The sequence below is a fragment of the Liolophura sinensis genome, chromosome 1 (genome assembly GCF_032854445.1).
Source record: "Liolophura sinensis isolate JHLJ2023 chromosome 1, CUHK_Ljap_v2, whole genome shotgun sequence".
Taxonomy (NCBI): Eukaryota; Metazoa; Mollusca; class Polyplacophora; order Chitonida; family Chitonidae; genus Liolophura; species Liolophura sinensis.
This window is the reverse complement of record NC_088295.1, coordinates 15,023,228-15,050,613: the sequence shown is the minus strand read 5'-3', so window position 1 is coordinate 15,050,613 and position 27,386 is coordinate 15,023,228. Positions and strand designations below refer to the sequence as shown.

The window sequence follows — 27,386 nt, the reverse complement described above, 5'->3', positions numbered from 1 at the left end:
TGTAACAGCATGTTCCATTGGTTATCTGTTAGCTGGTACAACACAGAGGCCAGAAATCTTGCTGTGTACATACACAAGGAAAGATCCACTCAAACTACTGACAACAGTGCTAACAAAACTCTACAAATCTAACAGTTCACCTGACCTGAAGAAGGGCACAGGTTCGATGACAAGAAATTGAACTACCTCTGTACATGTATATTTCATTTTCCACATGAACAGTCATAATTTTGGCATTCTTCTATTTCTTTAATTACTGATCATGTTGAGAACCTTCAACACCTACTTGTATGTGGTTTGATAGATTCAGAACCTGAAATTAGACATATTAAGTTTGTTTTATACAAAACTTTGTAAGTACATGAAGATAATAATGTTGAAATTTTGTTTCAAAATTTGTGGGAATTACATGCTGACTTTATTTACATTAACTAAGGACTTCAGAATCAAATATATGCTTCACTACACTTTCACTTTTCCATACTTAAAAAATATTTTATACATGGTTTGCTAATTTCAGAACTTCACTAACAGATCAATTTTATCAGTTTAGTTCCCATAATGTTCTCAGAATATGCTTAAATTAACACTGTGTTAACAAATGAACGGGTCACAAATAACATTAATTATAATTTGATCTTATTCAATTAAACTAACATAATGACTTTGGCCCTTTACCATCAAAATGATAATTTCAAGTCTGTTTATTCAAACCAGTAGAGCACTGTACACATAGTTGTGTCTTTTTCTCTTGAGTTAGCAGTTCTTTAAAGTCCAATTGCCTCATTACGCTAACTTTTTCCCAGCCTTTGTCAGGCACGTGTCAATCTAGCCCTGTTTTAAGTCAGCCAATATCTGGGTGTTAGAATGCAAAAAAATTTTACCACCAACAGCACAAAGTCAGTGAGGACTCATTCAAGATACATGTATGCAGACCACCTTAGTGCCAACTACACTCATAAACAGGAACCGTACTGCAAAAACAAAACCCAGTACTTGAACAGACTACTGGTAGCTGATTACATCTCATTAATACCTGCATAGAGATCAAAAGATGTTAGAAGAGCTTGTGAAAAAAAGAGTCCATTCCAACCATGCCTTAATACCCATATATACAGGGTGGCACACAACAGTGGCTTCACACCAAGGAATACATATGTTTTCAAAGCTGTTCTAGCAACCCTTTTTTGTTTAATTTTACAGATTAAGTATTAAACAAAGTTACTTCCTTTTCCAAAATGCAACACATTCATTGAAACGCATGTCACATAATACATAACAATATAACTTTCACATTTCTTTTTCTTTTTTTCAAAATAAGTAAACTAAAATTCTAAATTGTTATTTTTCCAGAATGAAATAAATAAATAATGTTTTCATTTCAACCCTGATGATAATCCAAAATGTCGGCTTGTGCCAAAGACAAATGTCAAATCAGAGATTACACTTTCATGCAGGTAACCCAATTTCAATATTACAAGATGTCAAAAAGCTAAAGTAATACCACTTTTACAAAGATACAAATACATGCGAGAGGCATTACTGATACCTGGTATTTAGATTCTTATGCTGAAGTCTGCACATACTGGCAGCTGTTAACACATGGTCAGAATGACATAACACAGCAGAATCACATTCACGCACAAACATGTGGCCTGAACTACAAGAGCACCATCAGCTGCTGAGGGTATCATTCTTAAGTGATCTAACTGGTATACCCAAACTGTTAGAAACTGAATCTGTACCGAAGTAAGTGATGTCATATCAAGTACCATTCATATTAACCTTGCCTCTTTGTTCTGATCCAGATACATATGAAGGTATATAAGTTTTAGAACAAAATAATATGTGCTCTGACCCATGATGCATTTAACATTTTTTGCATGCTTATAATCAACCTACAGGTATAGTTAAACAAAATTTTAAAATTATTATAACCCTTTGCTACCAAAATATGTATTCATGTAAAGCAGAAAATTCTCCTTAAAACCCAAGCTCCAGGATCAAGAAAAAGTCTTAGACTTAAGTCAGTTTCACTGTGTTAAATTCAAATCAGTTTACTGCTCTAAAATTGTGACTCACTTTAAGAATTGTTATTTTTAATACTAAGAGTAGTCTTAAGGCCTTTGTGATAAACTTGAAAATCAGCATTTAAGTTCAAATCTAAGTTCATGCATAATACCAAGTTAAGACTAAGCCTGTCTTAAGTCTAAGACAGCTCCGTTGTTCTGGGGGCCTGAGCACTTTCTGGACAGGCTTGCATGAGAACACATGTTTTCCAGCTATTAACCTGAAACAGATCAGCACTAATCCACAAACTAACATTTGAGGAAGTTGGACAAACACTGATGTTTTACGTTTGCATCCACAGACTTTGTTTCAAAAGTGGCTGTTTTTGAAAACCTAACATGAAGTGTCAATGCTGTCTAGACGTTAACAAAGACACAACGAAAGTTAGGCAATATTATGTGAGCCTCAAACCATCAATGTAATCAATGATGTCAAATTGACATTGGGCCCAGCGTCAGAATAAGTGTGCAGCTAGTAAATGTTTGTCACATCAAACATTTTTGAATAATCATCTGTTACAAAACTTCCTATCTCCTCTGTACATTCCCTAGCCTTGCACTCAGCTGCCACAGGCCACATATTGCTTGTTTTCCCTGATGTATCAATGTATGATGGAAAGGCCACACTAAAATTTCTGGCCAGAGTATGATGAAGCGACCTTAGACTTTGGTTAAAAGTTCAAATCATTTTAAAATCATTATTTCTTAGTGCCATAGTCAAAATATTGATAGACAATATAAATTCTCGGTAAGTTATTGTAAAACAAATTTAGAATAATTAAAACAAAAATTAAAATTAAAATATTAAAAAAATAGAAAAGAAACTATCAAGTGTAATGATAACTAATGTCTAAGATCTCTGTGATCCTGGGGCTAGAAGTATTAAACTGCTGACAGATAAATTTCATCTCCCTACGTATCTGATTTTAGCATGATGCATAACCTCACTTCGAAACAAAACTAGTTATCTGTGAAAAAAAAAAACTACCAATACAATAATCCAAGTCAATGAATTTGTTTCAAAGAAAATTTCCTCACAGGAATTTTTAATGAAATGAAAAACTTATTTCCTGTTTACTGTATTTAAGAGTGGCACAATGCCTTATACCTTTTGGCTGAATCTGCAACAATGTTATTGTACACTTGATGTGCTAACACTGGCAATTTGACTGTTGAGAGAAGCTGACATAAGTCTGTAGAGAGAGATGCCTGGAGGAGGGCCGGCCGAACCTGGTATTTGGAAGCTCACCTAGAAGCTGTCACCTGAAGATAAGCTGAGGTATATCTGTCTGGCCTTTGATCCTGGGCGATGTCCATCAAGACCGAGTCATGCGGCCAAACGTCAGTCAGTTCACCCGGAACAATTATTATACGTAGGGAGAATACTTCGCTTAGACAGATACAAATCAACACCAGAGTCTAGAGTACCTCCTAACGGGAAGGCAAAACGACGTAGAAGCAAAATCAATTTTGCTGAGATGCAAACATCAAGGTAACTTGAGCAACAACAACGTGCTATAATGGAAAATATATTTGGCAGTTACCCCGACTGCCCGAAACAGGTGCACATAGCTACAATTGTTCACGAACGAGGAAAAAAATGTGACTGGTGGAGGGTGTGAGGGTACGGTGGCTAGAAGGCACGCTTCCAAGCGAGACTCTCAAGATTTATTTCGGCATTCCTGGTACCTTGATAAGAACAGCGATCTCCTGGCCTCAACCCCAACACACCTTTAGAGGTGAGCGCCTTCAGGAATCAAAAGAATACATACGGTGCAGGAGGAAGAATTTCAGTTTTATCACAATAAGCAGCATCTCTACTTGCATGGCAGTGCAGACTTCTCAGCCCCACAGGCCCTATATCTAACCCTAACAGGCACAGTAACACACAATCCTGCTCTACTTCTGTGTACAATATTATCTCAAGTCTAATGTCCTCACAGCAGGCGATCCTTCACCCAACAGAACACAAAATATATAAACTTATCTCTGTTTATTACATGATGTTTTCCCCAAAAAACAAGACAAATAATTCCACTTTGTCTCTTATACTTTTACACTCAAAGTCAGGTACAAATATGAATACACTGCTCACTAGTGCCACCATAATCAAATACTTTATTCAAGTTTTCTTACCTGTTTCTTACCTGTAAGTACCGTTATCTAATCTCTTTCAGTTCAACTTACAAAAAATCAACTGAAATGAGCACTGAAATCAACTGAAAAGTTTTTTGAATATAAATATATATAAATATATGTATTTCATATGATTGGCACTTTTAGCTATTGTCAGGTTTTACAAGATGTTGCAACCCTGTGTCAAGCACCTATTACCATGGTGATCTGTCTTCACTGTATACTCATGCATATTATTCCTGGATCAACTTATAACTGCTTTGTATACTCTAATTCTTCAACTTTTTTGCATGTTTGCAAAGTGTTTTTTCAAGCTTGCTCTGAAAGCATGTTTTTGTGTACACTGGTAAAATTACACTTTTTGTGAGGCAAGGAATGTAGTTTTTCATCAAAATCAACTTAAACTGTGTATAAATCACACTGAAAGTTACTGTTTAATATGCGAAAAAGTTGATGAATTGGGGTAGTATTATCATACTGAAAACAACACCTAAATGTGATGGTGGCCAGGTTAATGGCTGAAGGAAAATGAACTTACAGTATATCTTAGCAATTTAATACTCTTGAAGAGAATTGAGCACTGGTTTATATAAGTGCCTAAATCAAATGTTTTATACAAGTATACAAATCTGAATCTTGCTTTAAAAAAGGGTTACAAAAAAAAAAATAAGACCAAAAAATGTGGTAAAACCATGGATGCTTCATGTGATAGGGCAAATGTTTACAAGATCATTCCAGAAGCTGGATCATAGCAGACAAGTGAAGTGAACCTTTCCAAGAGGTCATATACACACCTCCTGATCATGATACGCACAGTCCCAGTGATGTTCTATACTTCTGGGGGAGAGGCAGCTAAGGGTAGGTCATCTAACTGAGAATCGGAGATGTTTGGGGTATCTCATTTCTTAGAGCAGTCACAAATAATACCACAGCTTGGTGTACCTCTATGTGCCTCAAAACAGTCTACAAATACACTCTATAAATCCTGTATGGTCCAGTAAGTCTCTATAGAGAACAAGATATTTTGACCGAAAACTTTAACAAGAGGACATTTTTTTTTTGCCACTCGCCCCAAATCCACCCGCATGGAAAATCGGGCAAAAACTATGCAAAACTTTTGTCCATCATTTTTTTTTTCTTTCTCTACATGTATTTAGTGCACGTAAATTTTGACTGAAAGCTCTCCAGCTAGTAAACAGCCAGCCTTGTTTTCTTTACCCTGGGCTTGCGTTTTGCACATCCCTGTTTAAAGGGGGCAAGGTAAAAGCCTGTCTGTGGGGCTTTGTTGTTATTTGGACCACTCTCTGGCTCCTTCTGTTCCTCAGCCACAATCTATAACTCTTCTACAATTCATAGCCAAGCTTTGCTATCTCCCTCTCTATGTTTCATTCACCACAATACTCTTGCTGTTTAGTGTGTAAAACGCTCTTCTTTGTAGGAGGGAGTTTTCCTCCAAAGCCTAGTTTAAACTATGTGACATCTAATAGCTCCCCAGAAAACCAATATCTGAGCACTTACAACACAGCTCATGTTTCTCTTCACTTGCTACAACAGATGAACAGATTAACCTAAAAACTAAACTCCTCTGTGATGAGAACACCACAGGTTACCTAAACAATTAAGACGCAATGACAGTTGCCAAAAATTCCATGGGAGGAACTCTAAACACCAAAGAGAATTTGGATTTATATATAGCTGTCTTCTTTTCAAATTTCAAAGTCCATTAAAAGTATTTTCAACTATTTTTCTTTACATTACATACATGTAATAAAATTAAAATATATTTTAAATTACATTCTGATTCAATTCCACTAGACATAATATTTCAAGTTTAATAGAAACATCATTTTTCATGTGTGAAACACACTTGTGCTTGTGAAAAATAAAGATGATGATTGAATTGGAAAGATTTATCTTTATACACTGTAATACCATACCCTTCAGGACAATAAGGGGAAAACATACTATGAACAAAATATCTCAAGCTAGGATATTTGAGCATGGTAATTTTGCCCTTAAGTTCTGTTGAGGTATTGAGTAACCCATATGGCAGGCTGACAGAATTAGCCCTCTGCCATTTGTGATGTTGTCCACCTTTCAGTATTGTCAGCCTTGAATGAACCCATGTTGCACATTAAAACCTCATTTAAGTTAGCGTAATGCCCTGTTTAGGCACTCCACAGCCGAGCTAGAGCCCTTCTTAAAGGGGTCTGTCTCTGCGTATATAAGAATACACACTGCTGTATGAAGCCCCCAGGCCATATGGATATACTTTCAGTTTTTACATTTTCCTCTCTTTGAAGTGTGCCTCAAGAAGTCCCACACCTGGAAGTAGTAAGAGAGGCACTCCTTTTTAATCCTAAACTTCTCAAAGTTTTTCAAGGGGTGACTGGAAATTCCCTAAACAATGACCTTGTAAACCATTGTCAAACTTCACATCTATATAGATACACGGGTCCTTATTCAGTGCTGCTTGGGTTGTTTGGGTTACAACCAATGAACAAGGTTTACAGAGTAAGAGTCTGTGCCTTTGAGGTAATTTTATTTGCATATTTTTGTGACATTTTTAACCCATACTACATAAACAAAAAAGAAAAGATAATGTGTACAAATGTAACCTGTTTTATAGCTTCTTTAAAATGCATTAAAAACAACATTCAGTAACATTCCATCACATTTCCCAAAGAGATTCCTTTCATTTATAATATTTGTAATTTACCCTGAATGTAAAAATTTTAAAAAATGTACATGACATGCTTTACTAGGGGGGGGGGGGGGAATTTGTTTTTAACAATACACATAAACTGAGAGAGAAATGAAATGTTTAACTGGTCATGTCATATGTAAGGATTTGCACATGTGAAGGGGGCAATTACTTAAAGGTAATGCTGACCCCTGGGACTTACATTACATAGCTGAAAGCCAGACCCTCCATTACTAGAGTTTTCACAGATAGTAAATGTAAATCTATTCCAGGAGTAATCTTTATAAACACACTAACTGCTCGCTCTAATCACAGGCTTATTTAGTGCCAAATCCCAGGAAAACCCCTCTCTTTTAACAGATGATAGGCACAGCGCTGCCATGAAACCACAGTAGCCGGCAAACACAGCACCAAATTTCTATACACTTCCAACCTTCACATAACTTATCAACATAATTGAAAGGCACAGGATAAATCCTTTGAACAGGACCTTAGTCTGGAGAAATCATGTTACAGCCACTTCGTATGAAAATGGTTCACTGGACTAATGTTAATCAGGTTACTTCATCTCCAGTATCCAAGCTTCTTAAAGGGGACCAGGCTACACACTTGATTTTCTTATTCAGTGTGATTAAAAAAGGAAATTTTATGCTCTTTTCATATAATGGCAAAAGATATAAAAATAAAAAAAGCGAAGTTAGCACAAAGAAAAACACATTAGAAAGATTAAGACATAATTTTTTTTCTTACAGTTTATACAAATAAATGTACCAAAGCTCTGCAAACATAATAAATTTAACTGTTAACAAGACTCAATACACACAGCATTATCTTCACAGCTGCTGGACAAAGAATAAAAAAAATATTAACATTTTTGAAGTATTCTATAAAGCAAATATTTTCCTGTCCCACATGATCTTTGAAAATTAAAATCCCATATAAGTGTCTGAATAACTATTCCTGGACCATTTTCTAGACTTCCAAGTTTCCAATGAAAAGGGACTCACTAAAATTTGATACTGTTTGAAGTCAGAATGCTATCAGGTAAATCAAGAGGGTGTTCATCACAGCTAGAAGGGTTTCTGAGGCAAGAAAGGTGCCTGAGCAAGGAAGACTCCCAGAAAAAGGGCACTATGCAGGTTTCAGGGGGAAAAAGGGCACAAACAGGCAAGTGAACCTTTTACCTTTGTGCACATGTCTGGGTCATGCTCTAGGGAGAAGATGCAGGCTCAAGCAGCAGTGATTGTGTTACAAAGACAAACATTTTTACAAGTAGCCTCTGATGAGTAAAGTTAAGTGGTCCCATTGTCACAACACTGACCATGTGAGCCAGCTGATTGACTCCTCTATGGGTCTACCCCCAGGATGTAAGCTATGCCATGAGGGTTGGAGAAGGTATTCCCCACCCCCATGAACCCTGACAGCCACACATCCCAGCCTCACCACCTGGCCCTGGTTACACTGCCACTGGCCAATCTCCATAAGATATATGGATGCCAAACTGCTTCCGGAGACCCCTTGCCATATTATAGTGATGACAGCCTCCAGCTCTCTTATTCTCTTGGCAAGATATCCTGTCTACCTACACACTTCCCTTCCTTACCACCAGACCCCTGACAGACCACTTGACCCTGCACAGCACTGGTCACAGAGACCAGAGAAGGAGCAGCACCAACAGAGCAGCACCAACGTGCCAATTGCACCCTATACTCAAACTCCAACATGCTGTAAACTCTCTATAGCTGTAATAAATCCAATGCACATTCCTCAGTCAAATGAAGCACAGGTGTTCTGCTATATGAGAAATCTGCCCCAATGAATACATCAGCAAACCAATATATCATCTGTCAATGCAGCTACATGTGCAACATATGCTAAACGTGATCATATCAAAAGTTTTGTGGGACTCATTTCCTTACATTGACATACAATTCAGCAACACTACTTCCTTCCACACTAACTCAAACAAGTCATTTCTACATATCCAAGGACAATATTTCTCAAGTTATCCTGTAATTACTTTAACAATTGCCAAATTTAAAAAAGAAAATCTATATTACTGATTAAATGTTTTACACGAGCATTTCTTGTATTAGTACATGCTTTCTATATTTATTATATCTCAGAGCAACACAGTTAAGCACATGTAGAGGTGAGCTAAAATAAAGATGTTTCTTGTTAGGGTTGACTTACCCTTAGTGTAGTGGGTGTTCCACCCATATTATGTTTATATGTTCTTCATTTTATGAACTCTGTATTCAAACTTATTGCATAATAAAACTGATAAGTTTTGTAAATACAGCTTGGATTCTAGTCTTGCCTTACTGAAGGTGTTGATAAGCCTGTCCCACTCCTACAAATTATAAAGGATGCAGCCTATCTCAAGTGAATATTCAATTAAGATCAGATAAAACTGAGTTGAAATTCTAAACAGAGCCTTGTTTATTGAGCTTGCCTGTTGTGGAGAGAAGGCGAAAGAGCTGATGTCTTCTACAAGAATTTGACCGCTTCAGCAGCAAATGCCAGGACCCTATCTGAGTCTTATCTCTCTCCGTATAGTACCCGCTGGGCCAATAACTATCAAATGGCCTCTGGAAGTTATGTCCCTGGCTACAGTGAGCAGCTAAAGGCACCACCTTACAATGGTGTTATCACTAAACACTTACCAGGGGGACACAGGCAATCAGCTGCCTGGCGAACTACTCGGCCTGTCCGCCTTTTGCTTGTTGGTTCTTCATGTCGGTTTCTCTGAAACTAACAGAGAACAAAACTTTTCATGCACGCTGTCTGATTTTCATTTTGACGACTAATACACATTTCCTTCAGTCTCAAACTTAACTACGTACAACTTAGCTCTAACCACTCGCAACTTTTCATTACCATGGATACCACGAGATGAGCGTGGCATCCCTCAGGATGACAATACACCGAGATTATAAATTACGTTTTACTTTCATGAATGAAAAATTCCTCTATTGTTATATTTACAATATATTAATCAAAAAGGGTCACGATCACTAAAAAGATAACTATTACTAATGTCATCTGTCAAATATATCTAGAAGCACGTGCGCGCGTGTTATAAATGTACCACTTTCCACTCTTACCTGTTGAAGTAAAACTTTGACGCGTTCGTCCACCCGCCTATCTATCAGTATATCAACTGTTGACCACTGCGTTTCCAAGTAGTCAAGTCGAGACTGTAAACTGACCACACTATCATGGTATGTTATCAGTGTCCAGGTGGTAAAAGCACATAACAAACTGAGTCCGGTAATCGCTACACAAGCGAACATCCATAGCACAAACTTCGTACAAGTGCTGAGTTTCGTAGTCCTGTCCGGCAAGGCGCCCGGCTTCTCCATACTGGAGCACGACTTTACCTTTACATTGACCCACTACACTGTATTAAATCAGGTAACAACTAATTACCGAATCACTTTGTCGTGGTCAATTATTGTCGTGTATATAGTATATGAATATATCGCGTCGTAGGCAACGGGTCACCTTCAGTAGCTGCCTGGCTGTCGGAAGGTCTCGTTCCAGCTCACTGTCTGCCACAGGCAGCTATCTGGGGTATTCCACTAGTGCAGTAGCGGGGGGCCTAAGAATCGAATGGATGGTAGACGGTACGTCTGAACGGCCCGAAAATAACAATAACTGTGAGCAACACACCGCGGTTTCACCTTACAAACTACTCGAGCTTTCTAACTTGTAATTGTAGCAAAACTGCCTGGACCGGAGACCTGGCCTACCGGGTTAAACAACAATAATTCATGCATGGCCGCTGAATTTGTGAAGATCTCCCGACTCCGTGACATAAACCGTGGAGTTATCTATCAGATAGTCCAGTGGCGGATGTTGGCCCAGGACTGCCGACATTCGGATGCTGTCCAATTTTAACTGACCCTTTAAATTATACCCACAGGAGTCACACAGTAGCTAATCTCTGACAAGATCCAGGCTGTGAGCCATCCGCTCCTCGGACCCTGTGCATCGTATATACGTATGACAGCTGATGGCGAATGTTAGAGCAAAGCGAGAAACTTTGTAAGGCATGTATGGTAACATTCGAAAACGATATGTATACATTATATACAGCCTTAAAGAGCCAAACTATGCTCACGAAGAACTGAGCCTGAAAAGGATTGGTATATTATTACGACACGATCAGATGCAGAACCCGTATAACATCATACCTGCAAAGGTTGGTAATTAACGATTGGGGTATGTTGTTTAACAACCCGGCAGACGGTTGATAACGCAATTGCAAGGGTTAGTTTCGTCAATTGGCTAATGCGTGTTCATTCAGCCAGGTTATATTACTACTCGAATTCCCACCGTAGGCTTTATAACCTTGACTGCATGAGATCGGGTTATATTAATACTCGAATACAATAGCCTCGAGTTTAGACTGACCACATCGTTGATTGACCCACTGACTGACTGACTTAGCAGCTATACAGTGCAGATGGTACACTGGCTTCGCGGATGCGATTAAGTTGACATGATAAAACAGTAAGATACTGGTGATTGTAACTGTTGGACGTGATAATATGGGTGAATTATTCTCCACATACCAAGGCACATGCATGGTTATTTTATTCGTTACGACAATGGTGAAAGGATTGGCTAGTTCACTAAACCGTGTATGTTAGATGAATAGAAGTAGTTGTCTTCATTTATTTATTCTTGTTTACGTCGCACTCAAGTATATTTGACTTACACGAAGGCGGCGAGCATTAAGGTGGGTAGAAACTGAAGAAGTTGCGTCTATACATCCTGCCATCGAATGGTCGTGAACCGCATATATTCTTCCCACCGTTCCTGAACCATAGCTACTAGCTCGCACAAAGGTATATAGCAATACTAAATATCAGCTCTACTAACCCGCACAAAGGTATATAGCAATACTAAATATCAGCTCTACTAACCCGCACAAAGGTATATAGCAATAGAAAAAAGCATAGGGAAACAATTGTGCCTCATTTTAGTTCACTATACAAGCGCTGTATGGCGCATATTATATACTGCATGGGTAATGTATAGAGCGAACTCAGTTCCGGAATATACCGGGGAAACTTGTAAAGTTGAATCAAGAAGAAGCCACTATATATAGGCTTACATATGCTACACTCTCGGGTGAACTTGTATATGGCCAACATGCCCACGAGCTATAATGGAGAACCATGCATGGAGGAATGAATATATAGTGTTTCGTGTTCGATCATGACCGCAAGAAATAGCCAGGCCAATCAATTGTGAAACGTCATTCTTTATGAAAGTAATCTTACCAAGCATGCGCACTATCAGAAAATGAAGCAAAGGGTGTATTGCTAGTCTTTTTTTTTTCAAGATGCGAATGGGCCAAGTCACGATTCGCGCCTTCATTCTATCACAACTTCGCATCGCAAGTTCCGATTATCTTGTCTTTGCATCACAGCTTCGCTACTTCGCATCGCAACTTCGCCCCGTCGATTAATATCAGAGTATGGAGACATACTGTGTGGCCCTTACCAGGCATCATGAGATGCTCACTGGGAAGTCGTGTGGATCTGTGTATGAGCTTACGTTCTTCTTTTTGCCCTAATCATGCATTGAGTCGCACAATTTGAATTCTTTGTTTGTTTGCTTTTTTTTGTTTTTTTGTTTTGTTTTTTTTTTTTGTACCTCTAGGTGTGTAGGCGTATATATCATTTCAAGATATCGTTTAGTATCGGAATTTAGCAATTTTATACCTTTGTGGAATAGACTGTGTACTTCACGGAAAAGATTCTTGAAAGACAGTGACCCACCCATACGCTACTATACAAAGTATGTGTACAAGGCGCAAGATCTCGATAATTCTGTTAAACTCGAAATTGGAAAGCATGGCCATTTTGCAGATTGTATCTTGCTATACCATGCGATACCATACCCCACGTAGCTATTGGATGTTATCTGACTGCAGTGTGAGGGCCTGACAAGTATAACGGTCAATGACTTCACAGGTTTGTCATAAAGGCCTTTGCCATCCAGGCGTTCGGATATATAGGCCTATACACTGTGCATGTTCTTGTGACACCACTGGCATCCATCTTCTCGTCTGTATTTTACAGTGTATCAAACAATGATTTCACCATTTCTTTGTCGTTGTTTCGCTACACTGACTGCTCACTAAACAAACGATTCAGTCCGAGATACATTATGCGTGTGTATATGCGCAGATGTCACACTGACAAACCACAATGGTTGACGGATGGTAAGATGGTCACAAAGGTCTGCATGGGGATGGCGAAGAAAGACGTTTGTCGTCAAAATAAATAACTAATGTGTATCTATGACAAAAGGGAAAGGCCAACCTTACAGGCAAAATATGAGGTTTTTAAGTTTGAAGATAAGGATCTCTAACACATCGTTAGAAGGCAAGAACAGGTATTTGACCGATATGCCAAAAGATTCTAGTCCAGTTTATTGTATGCAGAAGAGGATCTGGGGTAGAACAGGCCTACGCCTAGAACATTCAATCCAGGGCCCGCTGCACGAAGCAGTAGTATCTTGCGCTAAGCGCCAAGATAACTTCGATGACAATATGTATGTTAAAGGTCTTAGCAAAAGATCGCTTTTTGAAACGAGGCGCAGTGCCCAGAGTGGTCCATAAATCACTTGATTGTAAATAAATCACCATATTTTATAACATGACAATATATCAACTTAACCCAGGATTGCTTTGAAAAATATGGCCATTAACTTGAGCTCCGCAGGAATTTCTTACTAAATATTTGATAATCACGATGTTTAACTGAAGTGTACATTAAAGAACAAATTAATGCTGTAGGTCTATGTTATACATTATTGTTCCCTTGCTCAGATTTTCAAGAAAATTTCGATCAAAAATGAGGATGCTGCCTCTTTGGAACAAGAAAGGTCTCCCAGAAAACCGTCAGCCGTATACATTACGAAGTCTGATCAAAGTCGGCATCAATCTGAAGATACCGGGTACAATATCAGATGCGGAATATACTGCAAGATTTTGGAACTCCGCGCGGAAGCCACAAGAATCCCATTTTACGTCTCCTGCCAGCCAGGCCCCGGTCGGAGCTGATTCCGAATCTTTCCATACATGTGCACATACAAAGTGTGCATCACCACACCCTGGTTCATACACAAGCTATACACTCCAGAATGAGCACTGTCGAGAATTCTGTATTTGGAGTCAAAATTGCTTCACGATCTGAATAAAATTGACCATTGAGTTTATTTAATTTATTTATTTGCTCATATATTTGATTGGTGTTTTATGCTGTACTCGAGAATATATCGCTTATATAGGACGGCGGTCAGCATTAATTTGATCATAATTGGAAGAAAAGAAGCAAATGCATTGACTGTATTTGCAGTTCATTCTATGCATGAGCACACCTAGTGTCTAAGGTGTGACTGCGTGGTTATTTCGTGTGATGTGTTTGTAGGTCTAAATACACCGCAAGTAATATACTTCTAACTCGAATATTGACCGTGTTTATATATATATATATATATATATATATATATATATATATATATATATATATATATATATATATATACACATATATATATATAGTGTACAGGTGTAAGTCTGCACAGTCCTGGTTTTTTGGAGTACAGTTTATTTGCCCTTTTGAGTTAGCACATATATTTGAAATAAGGAACTATGTGTAAAAATTATATAAAAAATATTTTCATGTAATTTTTCTAAGGCGGTGAAAAGAGGTTTCGCATTATAATGACAACTCGGCGATACGTCGGACACGGACGGCATCTACTTTACTGGATGGCAGAAAGTATTTTGGAAAGTAGATAAAAAGAAGTACGATTCTGTATCGCCAAGCAGCATGAACTAGCACGGAATTATCGCTATATTGGAATGTCCTTTTTGAGTATAGATTTGAATAGTAATAAAAAGGCATACATGATAAGATGAGACGGATAATTATCAGCCTTTAATGTCATTCGCAGTATAGGCCTATAGACACGTCATGTAGTACTTGACAGCGTTATATAGTGTTTGGTCACAGTTCTATACTAATGTGAAGAATTTAACGAAATGAATTCAGTTCTATATATCAAATAGAAAACATTGCCCGTACCATGCGAAGTTAGGAGTTAGTTGTTTGTATGGTTGGGAGTCTAGCAGATAATAGTATGCAGGAAAACATTTTTGTTCAACAGGTATCGGATACTAACCATATTTTCGTCCTGTTACTGATATCAAAGACAACCGCATATCGTTTGGCCAATCGTCAAGGAAAAGCCAATTTTACAAGAGTTAGGTCATAGCCTGATGTTGTTACAGGCGATTTGCGTCTGACCCTTCACCCCTGCTGTGTTAAATAGGGGTATGATAGCCTCGTCAACACGTTTGGTGACGCCAACGGACGTTTTATCTGCATGTCCTCTCAAAAAACTATGTCCAAAAGTTCAACTATCCTCAATTACCCAGTTTAGATGAGTTATCCCTCCCTTTGACATTTACCATCAAACAAGCACCCAGTTTAGCCACAATGACGAGAGGATTGGTGTAAAGTGGTGAAACATTAGACAAACAAGACTTATTGCAAGTGTTATCCTATCAATGTGAGGTTTCATACATACTGCTCCTGTAAACAGCATGCTCCTTCCAAGTTTTCAAGACGCTACCACATGTCTCTGGTGTTTTTCAAAATGCGCAAAGGGGAATAAAAGAAACAGAAGACTCGTTCGTTTGTCTGATAAATCTTACCATCCATTTTTATTTATATGTATATGCATGTACATCATGTCAGAAATCTTGATTTACAATCCTTCCCCAAAGAAGGTCATTATTTCTTTCACGTGTTCTGAGAGATTATTTTAGGTATAACAACCCTTCACCCACAGAGTTACTGGTTCCACAGATACTGTCATAGTACTATTCTCTTCCATGATAATACAATCAGCATCTATGCCACAGAAGCATTTACACCTGGCCATCACCTTGAAAGACGACCTCATGGCGTGTGGCAAGAAAGGAACTTAGAACAACAATATTGATTACACTAAACATAATTTAATTAAAACCTATGCTAATAAAAACTTAATAAAGATGAGGGATGATGGTTGTTGAAGTTATTGTATATCTGTATGCAGTGTGTACAAAATGGTAACAGAGAAACATTCATACCTTTGTCAACATCAAACAACTGTTTCCTAAAATTTAAACAAAAAGGTAGATATTTGATCAAAACTACTTTTAAGAGCTCTACCCTAGTTTCACATCAGGGGTCATCAAATCTTAACCCGAATCGTTCCTTGCAGTATACACAGCACACCTGTTATTGTATTTCAGTGTTTTCTTTATAATGTTTATATGTACTTATGTTTCTCAGCAATTCCAGTAAAATTTTTCATATAATTTCACAGGATTTCAAAAAAATTTATCCAGTTGACCTCAGTGCTTAAAATACTTGAAAGAGTAGCTTCCCCTGGTATGAAAAAAAATTGCCAACGAATTGTGTTTATTGCCTAACCAGCATGGCCACGCCATGGTGCTCAAGTCAGGAACCTTGTGAAGGCCAGTAAAATTAATATGCACATAAAAATTATGTAAAAACAACAAACGCAAGGACTGCCAACCTTCATTTCAACAAGTGTACATCAATTTTAAAAATCAGCCAGATGCAAGTAGAGTAACAAAGAGCTTAGTCATCAGATAGTAGCAGCTCTACTATAAGAAGACCTAAGTAAGTAAATCATATCCAGCTACTGAATACACTTGAAATTCATAACAAAATGGCCTGATTAGTATATAGGCCTTGTAATGTTTCCCTTCTTTACCAAAAGCTGGTAACTAGCACTAGAAACAGAAGGATACACAAAACCAGTTAAGGAAGCTAGTTTCAATTCCAAAACCTTGTTATGGAATTGTTAAAACCAAACAGTGGCCACAAATAGCAAACAACCACCACCTTGCAAACACGTTAAACAGGAGAAAGCTACCAACATTCCTCTCATACAGTTGGTTTGATTTTAATGTCCTGTTAAGAGGTCATGGAGAAATTTACGGTAAAACTGCTTTGGATAAGGTTTTCTAAGACATGATATACAGGAATATCAAAGTGAGTAAAACACCAGATGACAAAGAGAGTAGCAAACAGAAGTACAGCCTCACTTCCAGATCTTGGCATTTGAAAAAAAAAAAAAAAAAAAAAAAAAAAAAAGATACACTAGGTTATCATTACCTACAAATGGTTGGTTGTTTGATTTCAAATTTTTTCAATAGTATCAACAACAGTAGTACCTTCAATTATCCATCTGACATAGAAAAATAACTACAGACTAAAGGAATATCAATATACAGTAGACTTAACTCATTTTTATCAACATACATATACGTAAGTGACAGAAACATCAATTTATTTTTTGTAAGATGTGAGATGTAAGAAAAGCATGTAATGAGACATAATGCACCTTTTATTAACAAGACCTGATTCATATGATGCCACAAAATAATGCAGCGAAAGATGGTAATTATTTAGGAAGCTTGAAACTGCAACACTCAAGACCTTGAAGAATTGAATACAATATTATTACATCTTCAACAGTCTGGACGAGAGGGTTCAAATTCAGTCCTCAAATATTGCCACCATGATGCAAATGACTTTACTTTTTCCCTCCCCATAACCAGCCTTTAACCATCCCAGTTATTCCCCTTGACGTGGTCTGCTCCATCTTTTCTTTAACAGAGGGCATCTCTATATGGTTTAAGGCAAGGTCAAAGAACAATGGCCGACATGGGATGGGCTCAAAATTAGGTGGAAATGGAACCAGATTGGGTTTCTTTGTTACCAAGGTCGTGTCCTCCAAATATTGGTCCAGGCGCTCAGAAAGAGGCTGCAACACCAACAGCAAATTGTTAAAACAACACCTTGGGTATTAACAGATCCCATTCTGTGGTGTGGTGCTTCAGAAAAGACAGTCAAATGAACAAAATTAAAAGTAAATCCAGATAAGCACAATTTACATGTACATCAATGACTTATGAAAAATGTTTACCTATCTTTATCTGAATGTCCATTTTTAGCCATATTGTAACTATAAGACCCTGTCCAAGAAAATGTGACGACAAAACAATATTTAACATTTCAATTGGCCACTTTATTGGCCCACAGGAGGCCTTCTTTACCCGCTTATCTTTAATGGCCAGGTCCCCAAACTGTTCCACGACTTCATCAGCATCCAGAATGGTGGAAGCGTGACAGGAATACTTGAGGCTGTTGGCTTGCTTAATCAACTCTTCCAGACTAGAGCTCTCCTCCTGCAGCCCAAAAGAGAACAGTCCACATAAAATAACTGGAACTAATCACTGTTTACAACTTCAGTACTCAGGAATATTCCATTATTGAAGGTGGAAGGAAACAACCTTAGAAGCTGGATCTGAAGCAAGTCATCTTGTTGCTCAACCCCGTGGTACACAGTTAGAAATGAGTGAGTTAGTGCTTGGGGTTTAATGTAGTACGTAACAATTTTTCAGTCATATGACGATGAAAGAGACCTTAGAGTTCATGTAATGTGCCTCCTTGTTGCAGGGTGGATTTCCACCTCTCTTTTTATCTAGTGCTGCTTCAGTGAGATGACTTACTAAAGGCAAGTAAGCCGCCCCGCCCGAGCTATTATACTGATATGTGTCAACCAGTCGTTGCACTATCCCCTTCATGCTGATCGCCAAGCGTTAAGGTCTTAGGTGTGACCCGATCCAGGATTGACCCTGGATCTACCGCTTCCTGAAGCTAATGCTCAGTCAACTGTGCTTTTGGGGCTGGTATATAGACATTTAGAATGCATTCGACAGAAAATATATGAAGCAAAAGCGGATTGGACATTTAAAATTTGAAATCTTTTTCCCTCCCCAAAATCGTTAATTGTTTTCAGGATACTGAAACACAAGCCCTTCTTACAAAGCACATGGTAAGCTCCTGCAAGAGTCTGGTCAAGTCTTCAGGAACAATTTACCCTTTCATAAGGTTCGCACAGGAGATAAGAAAATAAATTTCAGCACTTAAAATACTAAATTCAAGCATCTTCCAGAATCCAAAATTGAAGCGATATATGTTGCATGTCACACTCACACACAGGCCCCTAACCCCACATGGACAAGTTGTAAGCCGTATCCATAGCGATGGGTGTGAATGATATTCGCCATTTTTGAAAGCCCAACTACCATTCCTGCACTTCAAAACTCAGTTTGTGTACAACAGTTAGCAATGGGGCTGTTGTTAACCTTCATCTCCTAACATCGCCGCAACGAAAAATCACCTACCCTCCCGCCATTCTGGCCCTGATGACTTGGGTTGTTTGTCAAGAGTTACCTATGCCACACTTTGACCGGTCTTTAAGTCGCAAAACTTACATTTCCCTGGCATTTTTTTTTCATGTATTAAGAATGGCCCTATTAAGAATGGTCAAAATAATCCTGTGTCATACGCAGCCGAGTCACTATGGCAACACGTGCAGCTATACTATAAGTATCCATGATCCTGGGCAGCAAACTTGAGTTATGTATGCAACCCTGGAACAGTAACTGCAAAATAAGAGTCAACAAAGTCGCAGTCTGGAGCAGACACTGAAGATGGCTTGGAATGTAAACAAGGCACAACTATGATAAAACGTGATAGATTTTACTCTTTCACATCTAAGACGTTTACTCATTGAGCCTCCTGAAATTCGAGCACTTTCAAGGACTTTTAGTAAAAAACAGTCAATTTCAAGCACTTTCAAAGCCTGGAATCTCTAAAAAAAAAAACATAGTACTTTCCAGGTTTTTAAGGACCTGTGCGAACCCTGCTTTCAGTCTATCGATCAAACCACAGGAGATACCTATATTTTACTCTGTGTAATGTAGCCAGTGTTTTTCTTACCTTAGCTTTTGCAGAGTCACGAACATGTTTTTTGTACCCTTGCAATGCCTGCTGGGAATATTCTAAAACCTTCTCACACAAAGCAATAGCTTCAGGCCATTTCTTAGCAAACGCATAACTTTGAGCAATATAAAATGTTCTGCAAGAAAAGGAAAAATATGAAAATTGTTAACTTAGAAGGAGTATTCATTTTCTATTTTAAAACAGCTAAACTGTTCATTATTATCATACATGTGTACAATTTTTCAATACATTATGTAAATATTTTTTATCAGTTAGGCAAATTAATTCTTCTGTATCAGTTGCATTGACTGATTGTTGGTTTCACACCACATTAAAAAAATATTTCACTTGTATGACAATAAGAGACAATAAATTAAACAGCAATATCAAGCTAAATTGCAGTGAATTGGATGATAAAGTTTGTCGGCTGCAAAATTAATAAGAGTTACCTAAATGCTTTGTATCCCTGTATCTGTGTCGAGATCTCCTTCTGTAGGGCCTCATCATCCTCCAGTCCACTCAGATTGGGAATTTCCCCAAGGTTCTGTTGACAGATAAATGTCAGGCTATTATCAAGTATCCTAAATTCACAGAAATTGAAGATTTGTTCTTCAAATTAGAGATTTGTTCGTCAATAATTTATTTGCCTGGTGATTGATGCCACACTTAAACAAATTTCACTTATATGGCAAAGGTCTGCTTTTTGGCTGGAGGAACCAGGACTGCCCTGAGCAAATCAGCCATCATTGCCTGGCACTTGACAAATCTCCCAACTTAATGCCACTCTCAAACCGGAAGGAAATGGACTGGGGCACATGACCTCATTGGTCAGCCCCATAGTTGCAGTGAGTGCTCAGGTTATATGTATTCTCCAAGCGAAACTGTTATCAAACCAACAAATGCTTGCTAGTTGACTATTTTAAACCTTCCTCATACTTTTGGTAAGATTTGCTCTGGCATTGACACATGGAAACATAACAGGTTTTCCTTTGAAATATGCATCTGTTCAATTCTGCTTACCTGCATGATGATATCGTAGAGTCTGACCAGGTCCTGAGGTTTGGTTATTTTTTTACCTGGCGCTACCTGCTGGCCAGGTAAGTTTTCCTTCAGGTTCTCAATTAGCAGAAGGTTACGCTCTACCGTCTTAGTCAATCTCAGGTAGGTCAGGTAAGTGTGGAGATAATGAAGGTTTGATATTTTACCGTCAACTTGCTGTCCTCTCTGTATAGCTCTAAATGTCTGTAAATGTACAAAAAGAACCATTAAAATCATCACAAGATTGGAAAATGTATCTTTCTACTTAATTACAGTCATAGGTTTTAATGCCTTGTCTGCAGACAATGAAGCTGAAAGTCAACCTAAAAAACAGGGTGTCATAACAAAGAGCTAGGTTTTACTTGCCTCGTTCAGGGCCTTCACTATATCATTTAATACTGACATTCAACACCCACATGACCAAGTGAAATTTGAAACATCTCCATGTGCAGCAACAACCTACAAGATGCTCTCTGGTGACTAAGGCCTCAGTTCAAAACTGTTCATCTCAAATTGACTAACAATTTCGGACATGAAACCATCAACTTCAAAAAATCAGTCGCACTTTCAAAGGATCCCTTTGGAATTAATTATCCTCTGACCAGCCAAAAGAAGTCGTCTGTTGAATCAATCAGGTTCCATGTCACAGTGTGGAGTGTTGGAAATGGCAAATTGCAAAAGCCAGCTAAGTATATTGATACTAATATTTTCACTCGGGACATCCCCATGGAAAAAATGAGCCAGAACCTGAGAGAACTGCTGAACTTCACAAGCTACCTAACACACCTCAGGTAAAGGCGCAGCTCACCCAATGAGAGCATCCTTATTGATCTTCTTGTGGTATTTTAGCTAAAAACTTATTGCACAAGTGAAGTAACCCAAACAATGGATCATAATGGATTTGAAGAACAGAAAAAAAAATGTTTAATTTATTGCATTCAGTATACTAGTGATTCAGTTATTAAAATAATACTAAACAACAAAGTAACTTTCCAACAAGATAAATCGTATGTAGAGGCCTGCATTCATTCACTGAATATTCCGTCAGTTGTGTACATGCCTGATCTTCCTGCAGGGAGTCCCGGAGTATCTGTAAGGCGTCTATACACTCTTTGATTAAGCTCTCGTAGACAGACACTTTATTATCAATGCCCTGGGCCGCCTCTATCTCCCTCTCGCTCTCCTGGATGTTGAGGAGGAAGGAGCGCACATGCTCGTTCTTTACGGCCATGGTCCGACCCCTCCAGCTGACCTCTGAGAGCGTCACTGCTTGCTTCTCCCTCGTCTGAGACAAGAGTTCCTATCACGAAACCACACAAAGACAGCTACATGAAATTCTTCATAGGAAGGAGAACAGGGACGAGGGGAGATAATCCCCTCATTATGCCCCTGATAATTTGTGCATTTCATGTATACAAGCTTGGTTCACTGCTGTAGTAAACTCCCACGAGCACCTAGCAACTTCACTGGCACACAGCTGCACACAAAACAACATAGGTGGATATGAGCACAGGATCAAGGCTTACTGGTCTGTGAAAACAATGGATTTAAGAACCAGCGAAAGGCAGTCTATTGTATTCCACCATCCTTTAGAAAGGCGACTGGTGACTGTGCCTAGCTGGTTCTCTTATACATTCACGTCTCTATCTCTACATATATAGTGTTTTGTAGTATAGAGAAATGCTATTAACTCTTACATCTAGTGTAGAGGATATGCTATCCTGTCCTGCCTTCCACCTCATCTCCTTTAGGTCCTGGATAGCTGACTGGTCCCCTATGTTGTATGCACAGTACCTCAGGCTGGGTGAAACCTCATCCACCTTCTGCAGGTAGAGGGCCTGTGTTTCATCAGTGAAGGCTGAAGCCAGCCGCTCATATATCGTCCTGGAAAACAAATCGTAATATAACCAGGCTGGCTTCAAACTAAGTACTAGGAAAGGGTTCGTACAGGTATATGAAAATGAAATTCAAGGAGTTTCCAAAAAGTTTTCCAGGAGTTTTTTGTCATTTTCAAGGCTAGTTTAAATATACCATGGTGCAAATTATAGACTATATTTTAAGTCTGAATCATAGAGGCTTTAATTTGCATGCATGTATATTGAATAGTACGCTTGCTTTTGCAAGAAATATCTGCCCTTCACCTCTGTAATGCGACCCCTTTCTCGACCCGGCCTTGGCTCAGTAAAAAAATGAACGCCACATATCATTATGCAGGTCTATGCATCATTATGATTATGATATTTATGTAACTGCACATATTCTGAAACATTTAATTTACTTCGGGAGCCTCCGTGGCTCAGTTGGTTAGCGCGCTAGCACAGCGTTGTGACCCAGGAGTCTCTCACCAATGCAGTCACCGTGAGTTCAAGTCCAGCTCATGCTGGCTTCCTCTCCAGCCGTACAAGGGAAGGTATGTCCGCAAACTGCGGATGGTCGTGGCTTCCCCCACGGGCTGTGCCCAGTTTCCATCCACCATAATGCTGACTGCCGTCGTGTAAGTGAAATATTCTTGAGTATGGCATAAAACACTGATCAAATAATTAAATCAAATAAATAAATTTACTTCAGATCTGAAAAAAAATACTTTATTAACTGGAAAAGTTTAAATTTTTTCATGGAACGTAGCTTCATTTACAGGTCTAACTCTACCATGATTTATTTCCCTTGATATTTTTTTTTTTTTTTTTGGCAATGAAAGGCATTCCCCAAAATGCCATGATTCTCATTCATTATTTAACAAAAATGATTTCAAGCGTTATTTAATGTAAGTCAACTTGCAACAAAGGTGAACCCCCTTTGTAGATTTCTGTCAGGTAATCGCCATACAACTGTGTTGTTGTTGTTTCGCCGAGATGAGGCCATTTCAAATGAAAATAAGTGGATTATTTTCATAAGAAAAATTTCAAAAATCTGCTACAAACCCCAGAAAACTCTCATGGTAGATTTTATGCAACGCTTGTAATTTTTCTTAAGTAAATAAATTTGTCGCCAAAAACATTAACATTTTATCAAATTTTATCACCATTTCAAAAAAAGGTTCTAAATTTGGAACAATGGTGAGTGCCAGCGGAACGACTTTCAAGTACTTGAAAATGAAATTGTATTTTTTCAAGCACTTTCAAGAAGTTTCAAGGACTGTGCGCACCCTGTAGGAAAACTTATTATGCTAAAATGAACCCAAGAAGCTGATTATTTCTTAAAATAATTTCTTCTTCATAATCTATTGCATCACATGACATTGTTCGTCATCGATTACAAAATCTATCGCTTGGGTCGACATAAATCAAAGAAATATGGCTGCATTAACACGTCCAAGAATGGCAATATTTAGAATTCCTCTGGCCATTGTTGTGACAAGAGACTGGCCTATACAACAGCACTTACTTAGCATTACTCAGCAGTTCAATCGCACTCTTCCAGTTCTCAGATTCAAACTGAAGACTCCCTTTCATCCAGGAATTGTAAGCCTACAAGAAAGATAACATTCACGAATATTTCACGGTTGAAATATCTGACCCAGTCATCACTGATTTAATATCAAGTGTGTGCATATGAACTTCTGTTTGTGAACAGAAAAATGTTAGTTTTAAAATGCTGATCCAGTCCACTTTAAAAATTTTTTTCTCGTATCATCCCTAAAATTGCTAAAATGCATTTGTTGGCTAAAGGCCAAGCTCAGCCTTATCACTTCTTTATCCGTTATCAGAATTAAAAAACAGTGGACTTGACGCAATAAACAAAAGGGCTAAGCCTTACCTGTGCCTCTAGTTTTGTCCTGGCATCACACTTAGGGCTATCACATAGCTTCAGTAACTCCTCTGTATACTGCACTGCTTTTTTCAGGCGGGCACTCATATGGAATTTTTTCCTATGTTCGGTGTTTGCCTCATCCTTGAGCTGCATAGCGTAACCCCAAGCCCTCTCAGCACAGAAAAGAGGTAAGTGTAGGTACCTGGTATACAAATATAATCTCATGAACAGTTTGTATTACGTTGTCTGAGTGTCCCTTGAAAATTCACTTTACAGCAATCACTTGTTTTAGCTATGATAGTGATAGGAGAGTGATTAAAGAGGTCACTAAATTCTTCCTGTTTTCAAAACAAGAACTATCTGTTCCTACCTGACATCCTTAAGTAACTCCTGAGTGATCACCTTAGGCTGTACACGTCTTCTGTCACCTTGGGGAAAATGCAAGGATTTCCTAATACGGCGAATTCTTCGAGAACAATAACTCCTATAAAAGTAAAATATCACATTTTGAAAGAGAAACAAAACATCTACTTATGAATTAATAGCACATTCACTGTAATAAAAAATTGAAAAGGGAAGTTACGCATCTGTGATGGTAGGTTATCAAGTTACTGAAAACAAGCACAGGAAGTGTTACTGTTAAGGACACACTTTTGATAAAAAGCACAAAAAACAGTGTGATTCAACTACCTATATCTTTGGTAATCCCCATGCCTAAGACCATGCTGTTGTTGGGCCTCTTTCACAATCTGCAAAACTAAAATAGAATTCAGATGAATACCAGCCTGAGAAATATCAGTACTTAATTCACTGGACATCTTAAATAACCCAAAATACTGCTTTCCATTTGCTTTCAGATCCACAGGCTAAGGTATTATGGTGAATGATCACTAACGTCAGGGCCATGTGGTAGCAGTTCTATAAATACTGAAATGAAATCAGATGTAATATGCTGTATTTAGTGATTAGCCATGTTATATCAGTAATATTTCCACTTTTCCACACTGGACATGTCATACTGGTAGAAGAGCACAACCTTCAAAAGCTTACTGCAACCAAGCCTACCAACCCTGCAGATCAACTGAAGCAGCAGAATCATTCCTCATCCAAGAATTCCATGTTATACTAGCTTTGGTAATTTAACGAAGTTCTATGGATGTAAAATTTGAACCAAAGTTTTTAGAAGGTTTTATAAAAAATACACATGGAAGCAGTCAGAGCATAATGTTTATGGAGCGATCTCACCTTCCTCCAAGTTGAAGCATAGCGAAGTGGTAGGGCTAGACTGTGAAGGTGAGTATTAGAATTGTGCTACAGATTAGTGTTTCAGCATAAAATAAGCTGCAGTTGTAAAGACTAGGTTTGTCATTTTGTTCATCAATGAGACTTGTCTTAGATTCTCATTGAGAAAAGCTGGTTCTTCAATGAATTGACGTCACTTTAGCAACTTCAACTTTCAAATTTCCAAATAAGCCTCCATGCATCCAGGTGTAATCTGTTTAACTTTGTGAGAACCTGTCTTGGCTAAAGTAGGACATATGTTAGTTTTCTACAGACAAACATCACGTGTTCCTTCAACTGGCAAAATAATTTAAAAAAAAAATAAAAATAAAAAAATATAAAATTTTTTAAAAAAATGTCGTCAGTTCAATAAAGTTCAATTCGGACAGTTTCACACACTGTGGTAACCGTTTCTAACGGAAGACAGAGGAGCCAGATGGACTAGCCTAGTCACTATCACATCAGGCAACAACAACAACACCAAATATTGAAGTGACAAACATGAGTTGCGTATAAGAATGTACATGTCTGAGAGTTTCACTGAAAGTATTTGATCACCAGGTCCTCTTACCCTCTACTGTAAACAGCTCAGCTTGTGGTTGTTCTTCTTTTCCATCTTCCACGTCTTCACTTTCGGAAGTCATGCTTCTGTCCACCATCGACGTGCTACACTGAACCCACAGCGACACCTGTCGCGTTAAAGCTTTGGCGCACCAACAGTTACTTCCCTTTAAACATACACCTCCGGAGTGGGGTCAAGTTCTGATTTACATGTATATAATTATGGTTTAACGTCACATGGGCAATATTTCAGACAGATCGTGGCGCCTGTTATGTATAATGAAGCGTAATCAACACAGTTTTGTTAAATCTCTAATTCTGGAGACAAAAGTGGACATATTTTCTGTACTAGTAACAGCCCGGAAGGGTACGGTAATGATCAGACTGACCTACAGTCTATATAAACACAAAATGGACAACAGACTGATTTAAACTTTGTGTCCGTGTGCGTATGCCAGCTATCATGGATCCACTACGGCTTTCAGGATTGTGAGGTACCTTACGAAGGCTATCTGTCAAAGGCCTGTGGATTACTCTACCCGTAAACCCGCTTATGGTCACGTGAGAAATCCTTCGTAAACACCAATATGTATTTCACTGGTGTTTCCCACCATACTTGTACCGGTACTCCTACAAAATTTCACTCAGTTTAAAAATAGTCTGGATAATAGATGGGAGAAACCACTGCAGCCTGGCAGGTGTCACAGAGACCTCACCACCTCAATGAATAAGAGTTACAATGTCAGAAATGACGCAGGCTGGAGACAGCTTGTTTAATGAATCCATTTATTAGCCGTTACATGCGATGCTCAAGAATTTTTCACTTATACCAAGTTGGTCGGTTATATGGGAGGCAAGAACTGGAAAGCCTAGGGTATTCCACAGGCCGTTGGCAAGTTACTGACAAATTTTCCCAATTAAGACGAATGAGCGTCATCAAACGCGTAA

At 38.4% G+C, this 27,386-nt stretch overlaps 2 protein-coding genes across 6 annotated transcripts in view; both read right to left on the bottom strand.

The window, feature by feature from the left end:
- Window positions 1-10,816, bottom strand: part of LOC135467007 (collagen alpha-1(V) chain-like) — a 91,249-nt gene extending 80,433 nt beyond the window's left edge. For all 5 annotated transcript variants that reach the window (XM_064744771.1, XM_064744794.1, XM_064744763.1 and 2 more), the window contains exons 1-2: window positions 10,017-10,816; window positions 9,576-9,663 (exon numbers count right to left, since the gene is read on the bottom strand). In XM_064744771.1, the coding sequence (XP_064600841.1) occupies window positions 9,576-9,663; window positions 10,017-10,274 (346 nt within the window). In that variant the 5' untranslated portion in view covers window positions 10,275-10,816. The remainder of the gene's footprint in view (window positions 1-9,575; window positions 9,664-10,016) is intronic.
- A 6,317-nt stretch (window positions 10,817-17,133) lies between these two features.
- On the bottom strand, window positions 17,134-26,537 carry LOC135481949 (signal recognition particle subunit SRP68-like). The gene is made up of 12 exons (XM_064761737.1): window positions 26,449-26,537; window positions 25,287-25,353; window positions 24,967-25,080; window positions 24,603-24,798; window positions 24,231-24,313; window positions 22,544-22,730; window positions 21,907-22,146; window positions 20,829-21,050; window positions 20,258-20,352; window positions 19,806-19,944; window positions 18,074-18,205; window positions 17,134-17,781 (listed from the first exon to the last, which is right to left on the bottom strand). The coding sequence occupies exons 1-12, from the start codon at window positions 26,534-26,536 to the stop codon at window positions 17,551-17,553; spliced, it is 1,794 nt and encodes a 597-aa protein (XP_064617807.1). The 5' UTR covers window position 26,537; the 3' UTR covers window positions 17,134-17,550.
- Window positions 26,538-27,386: the final 849 nt, after the last annotated feature.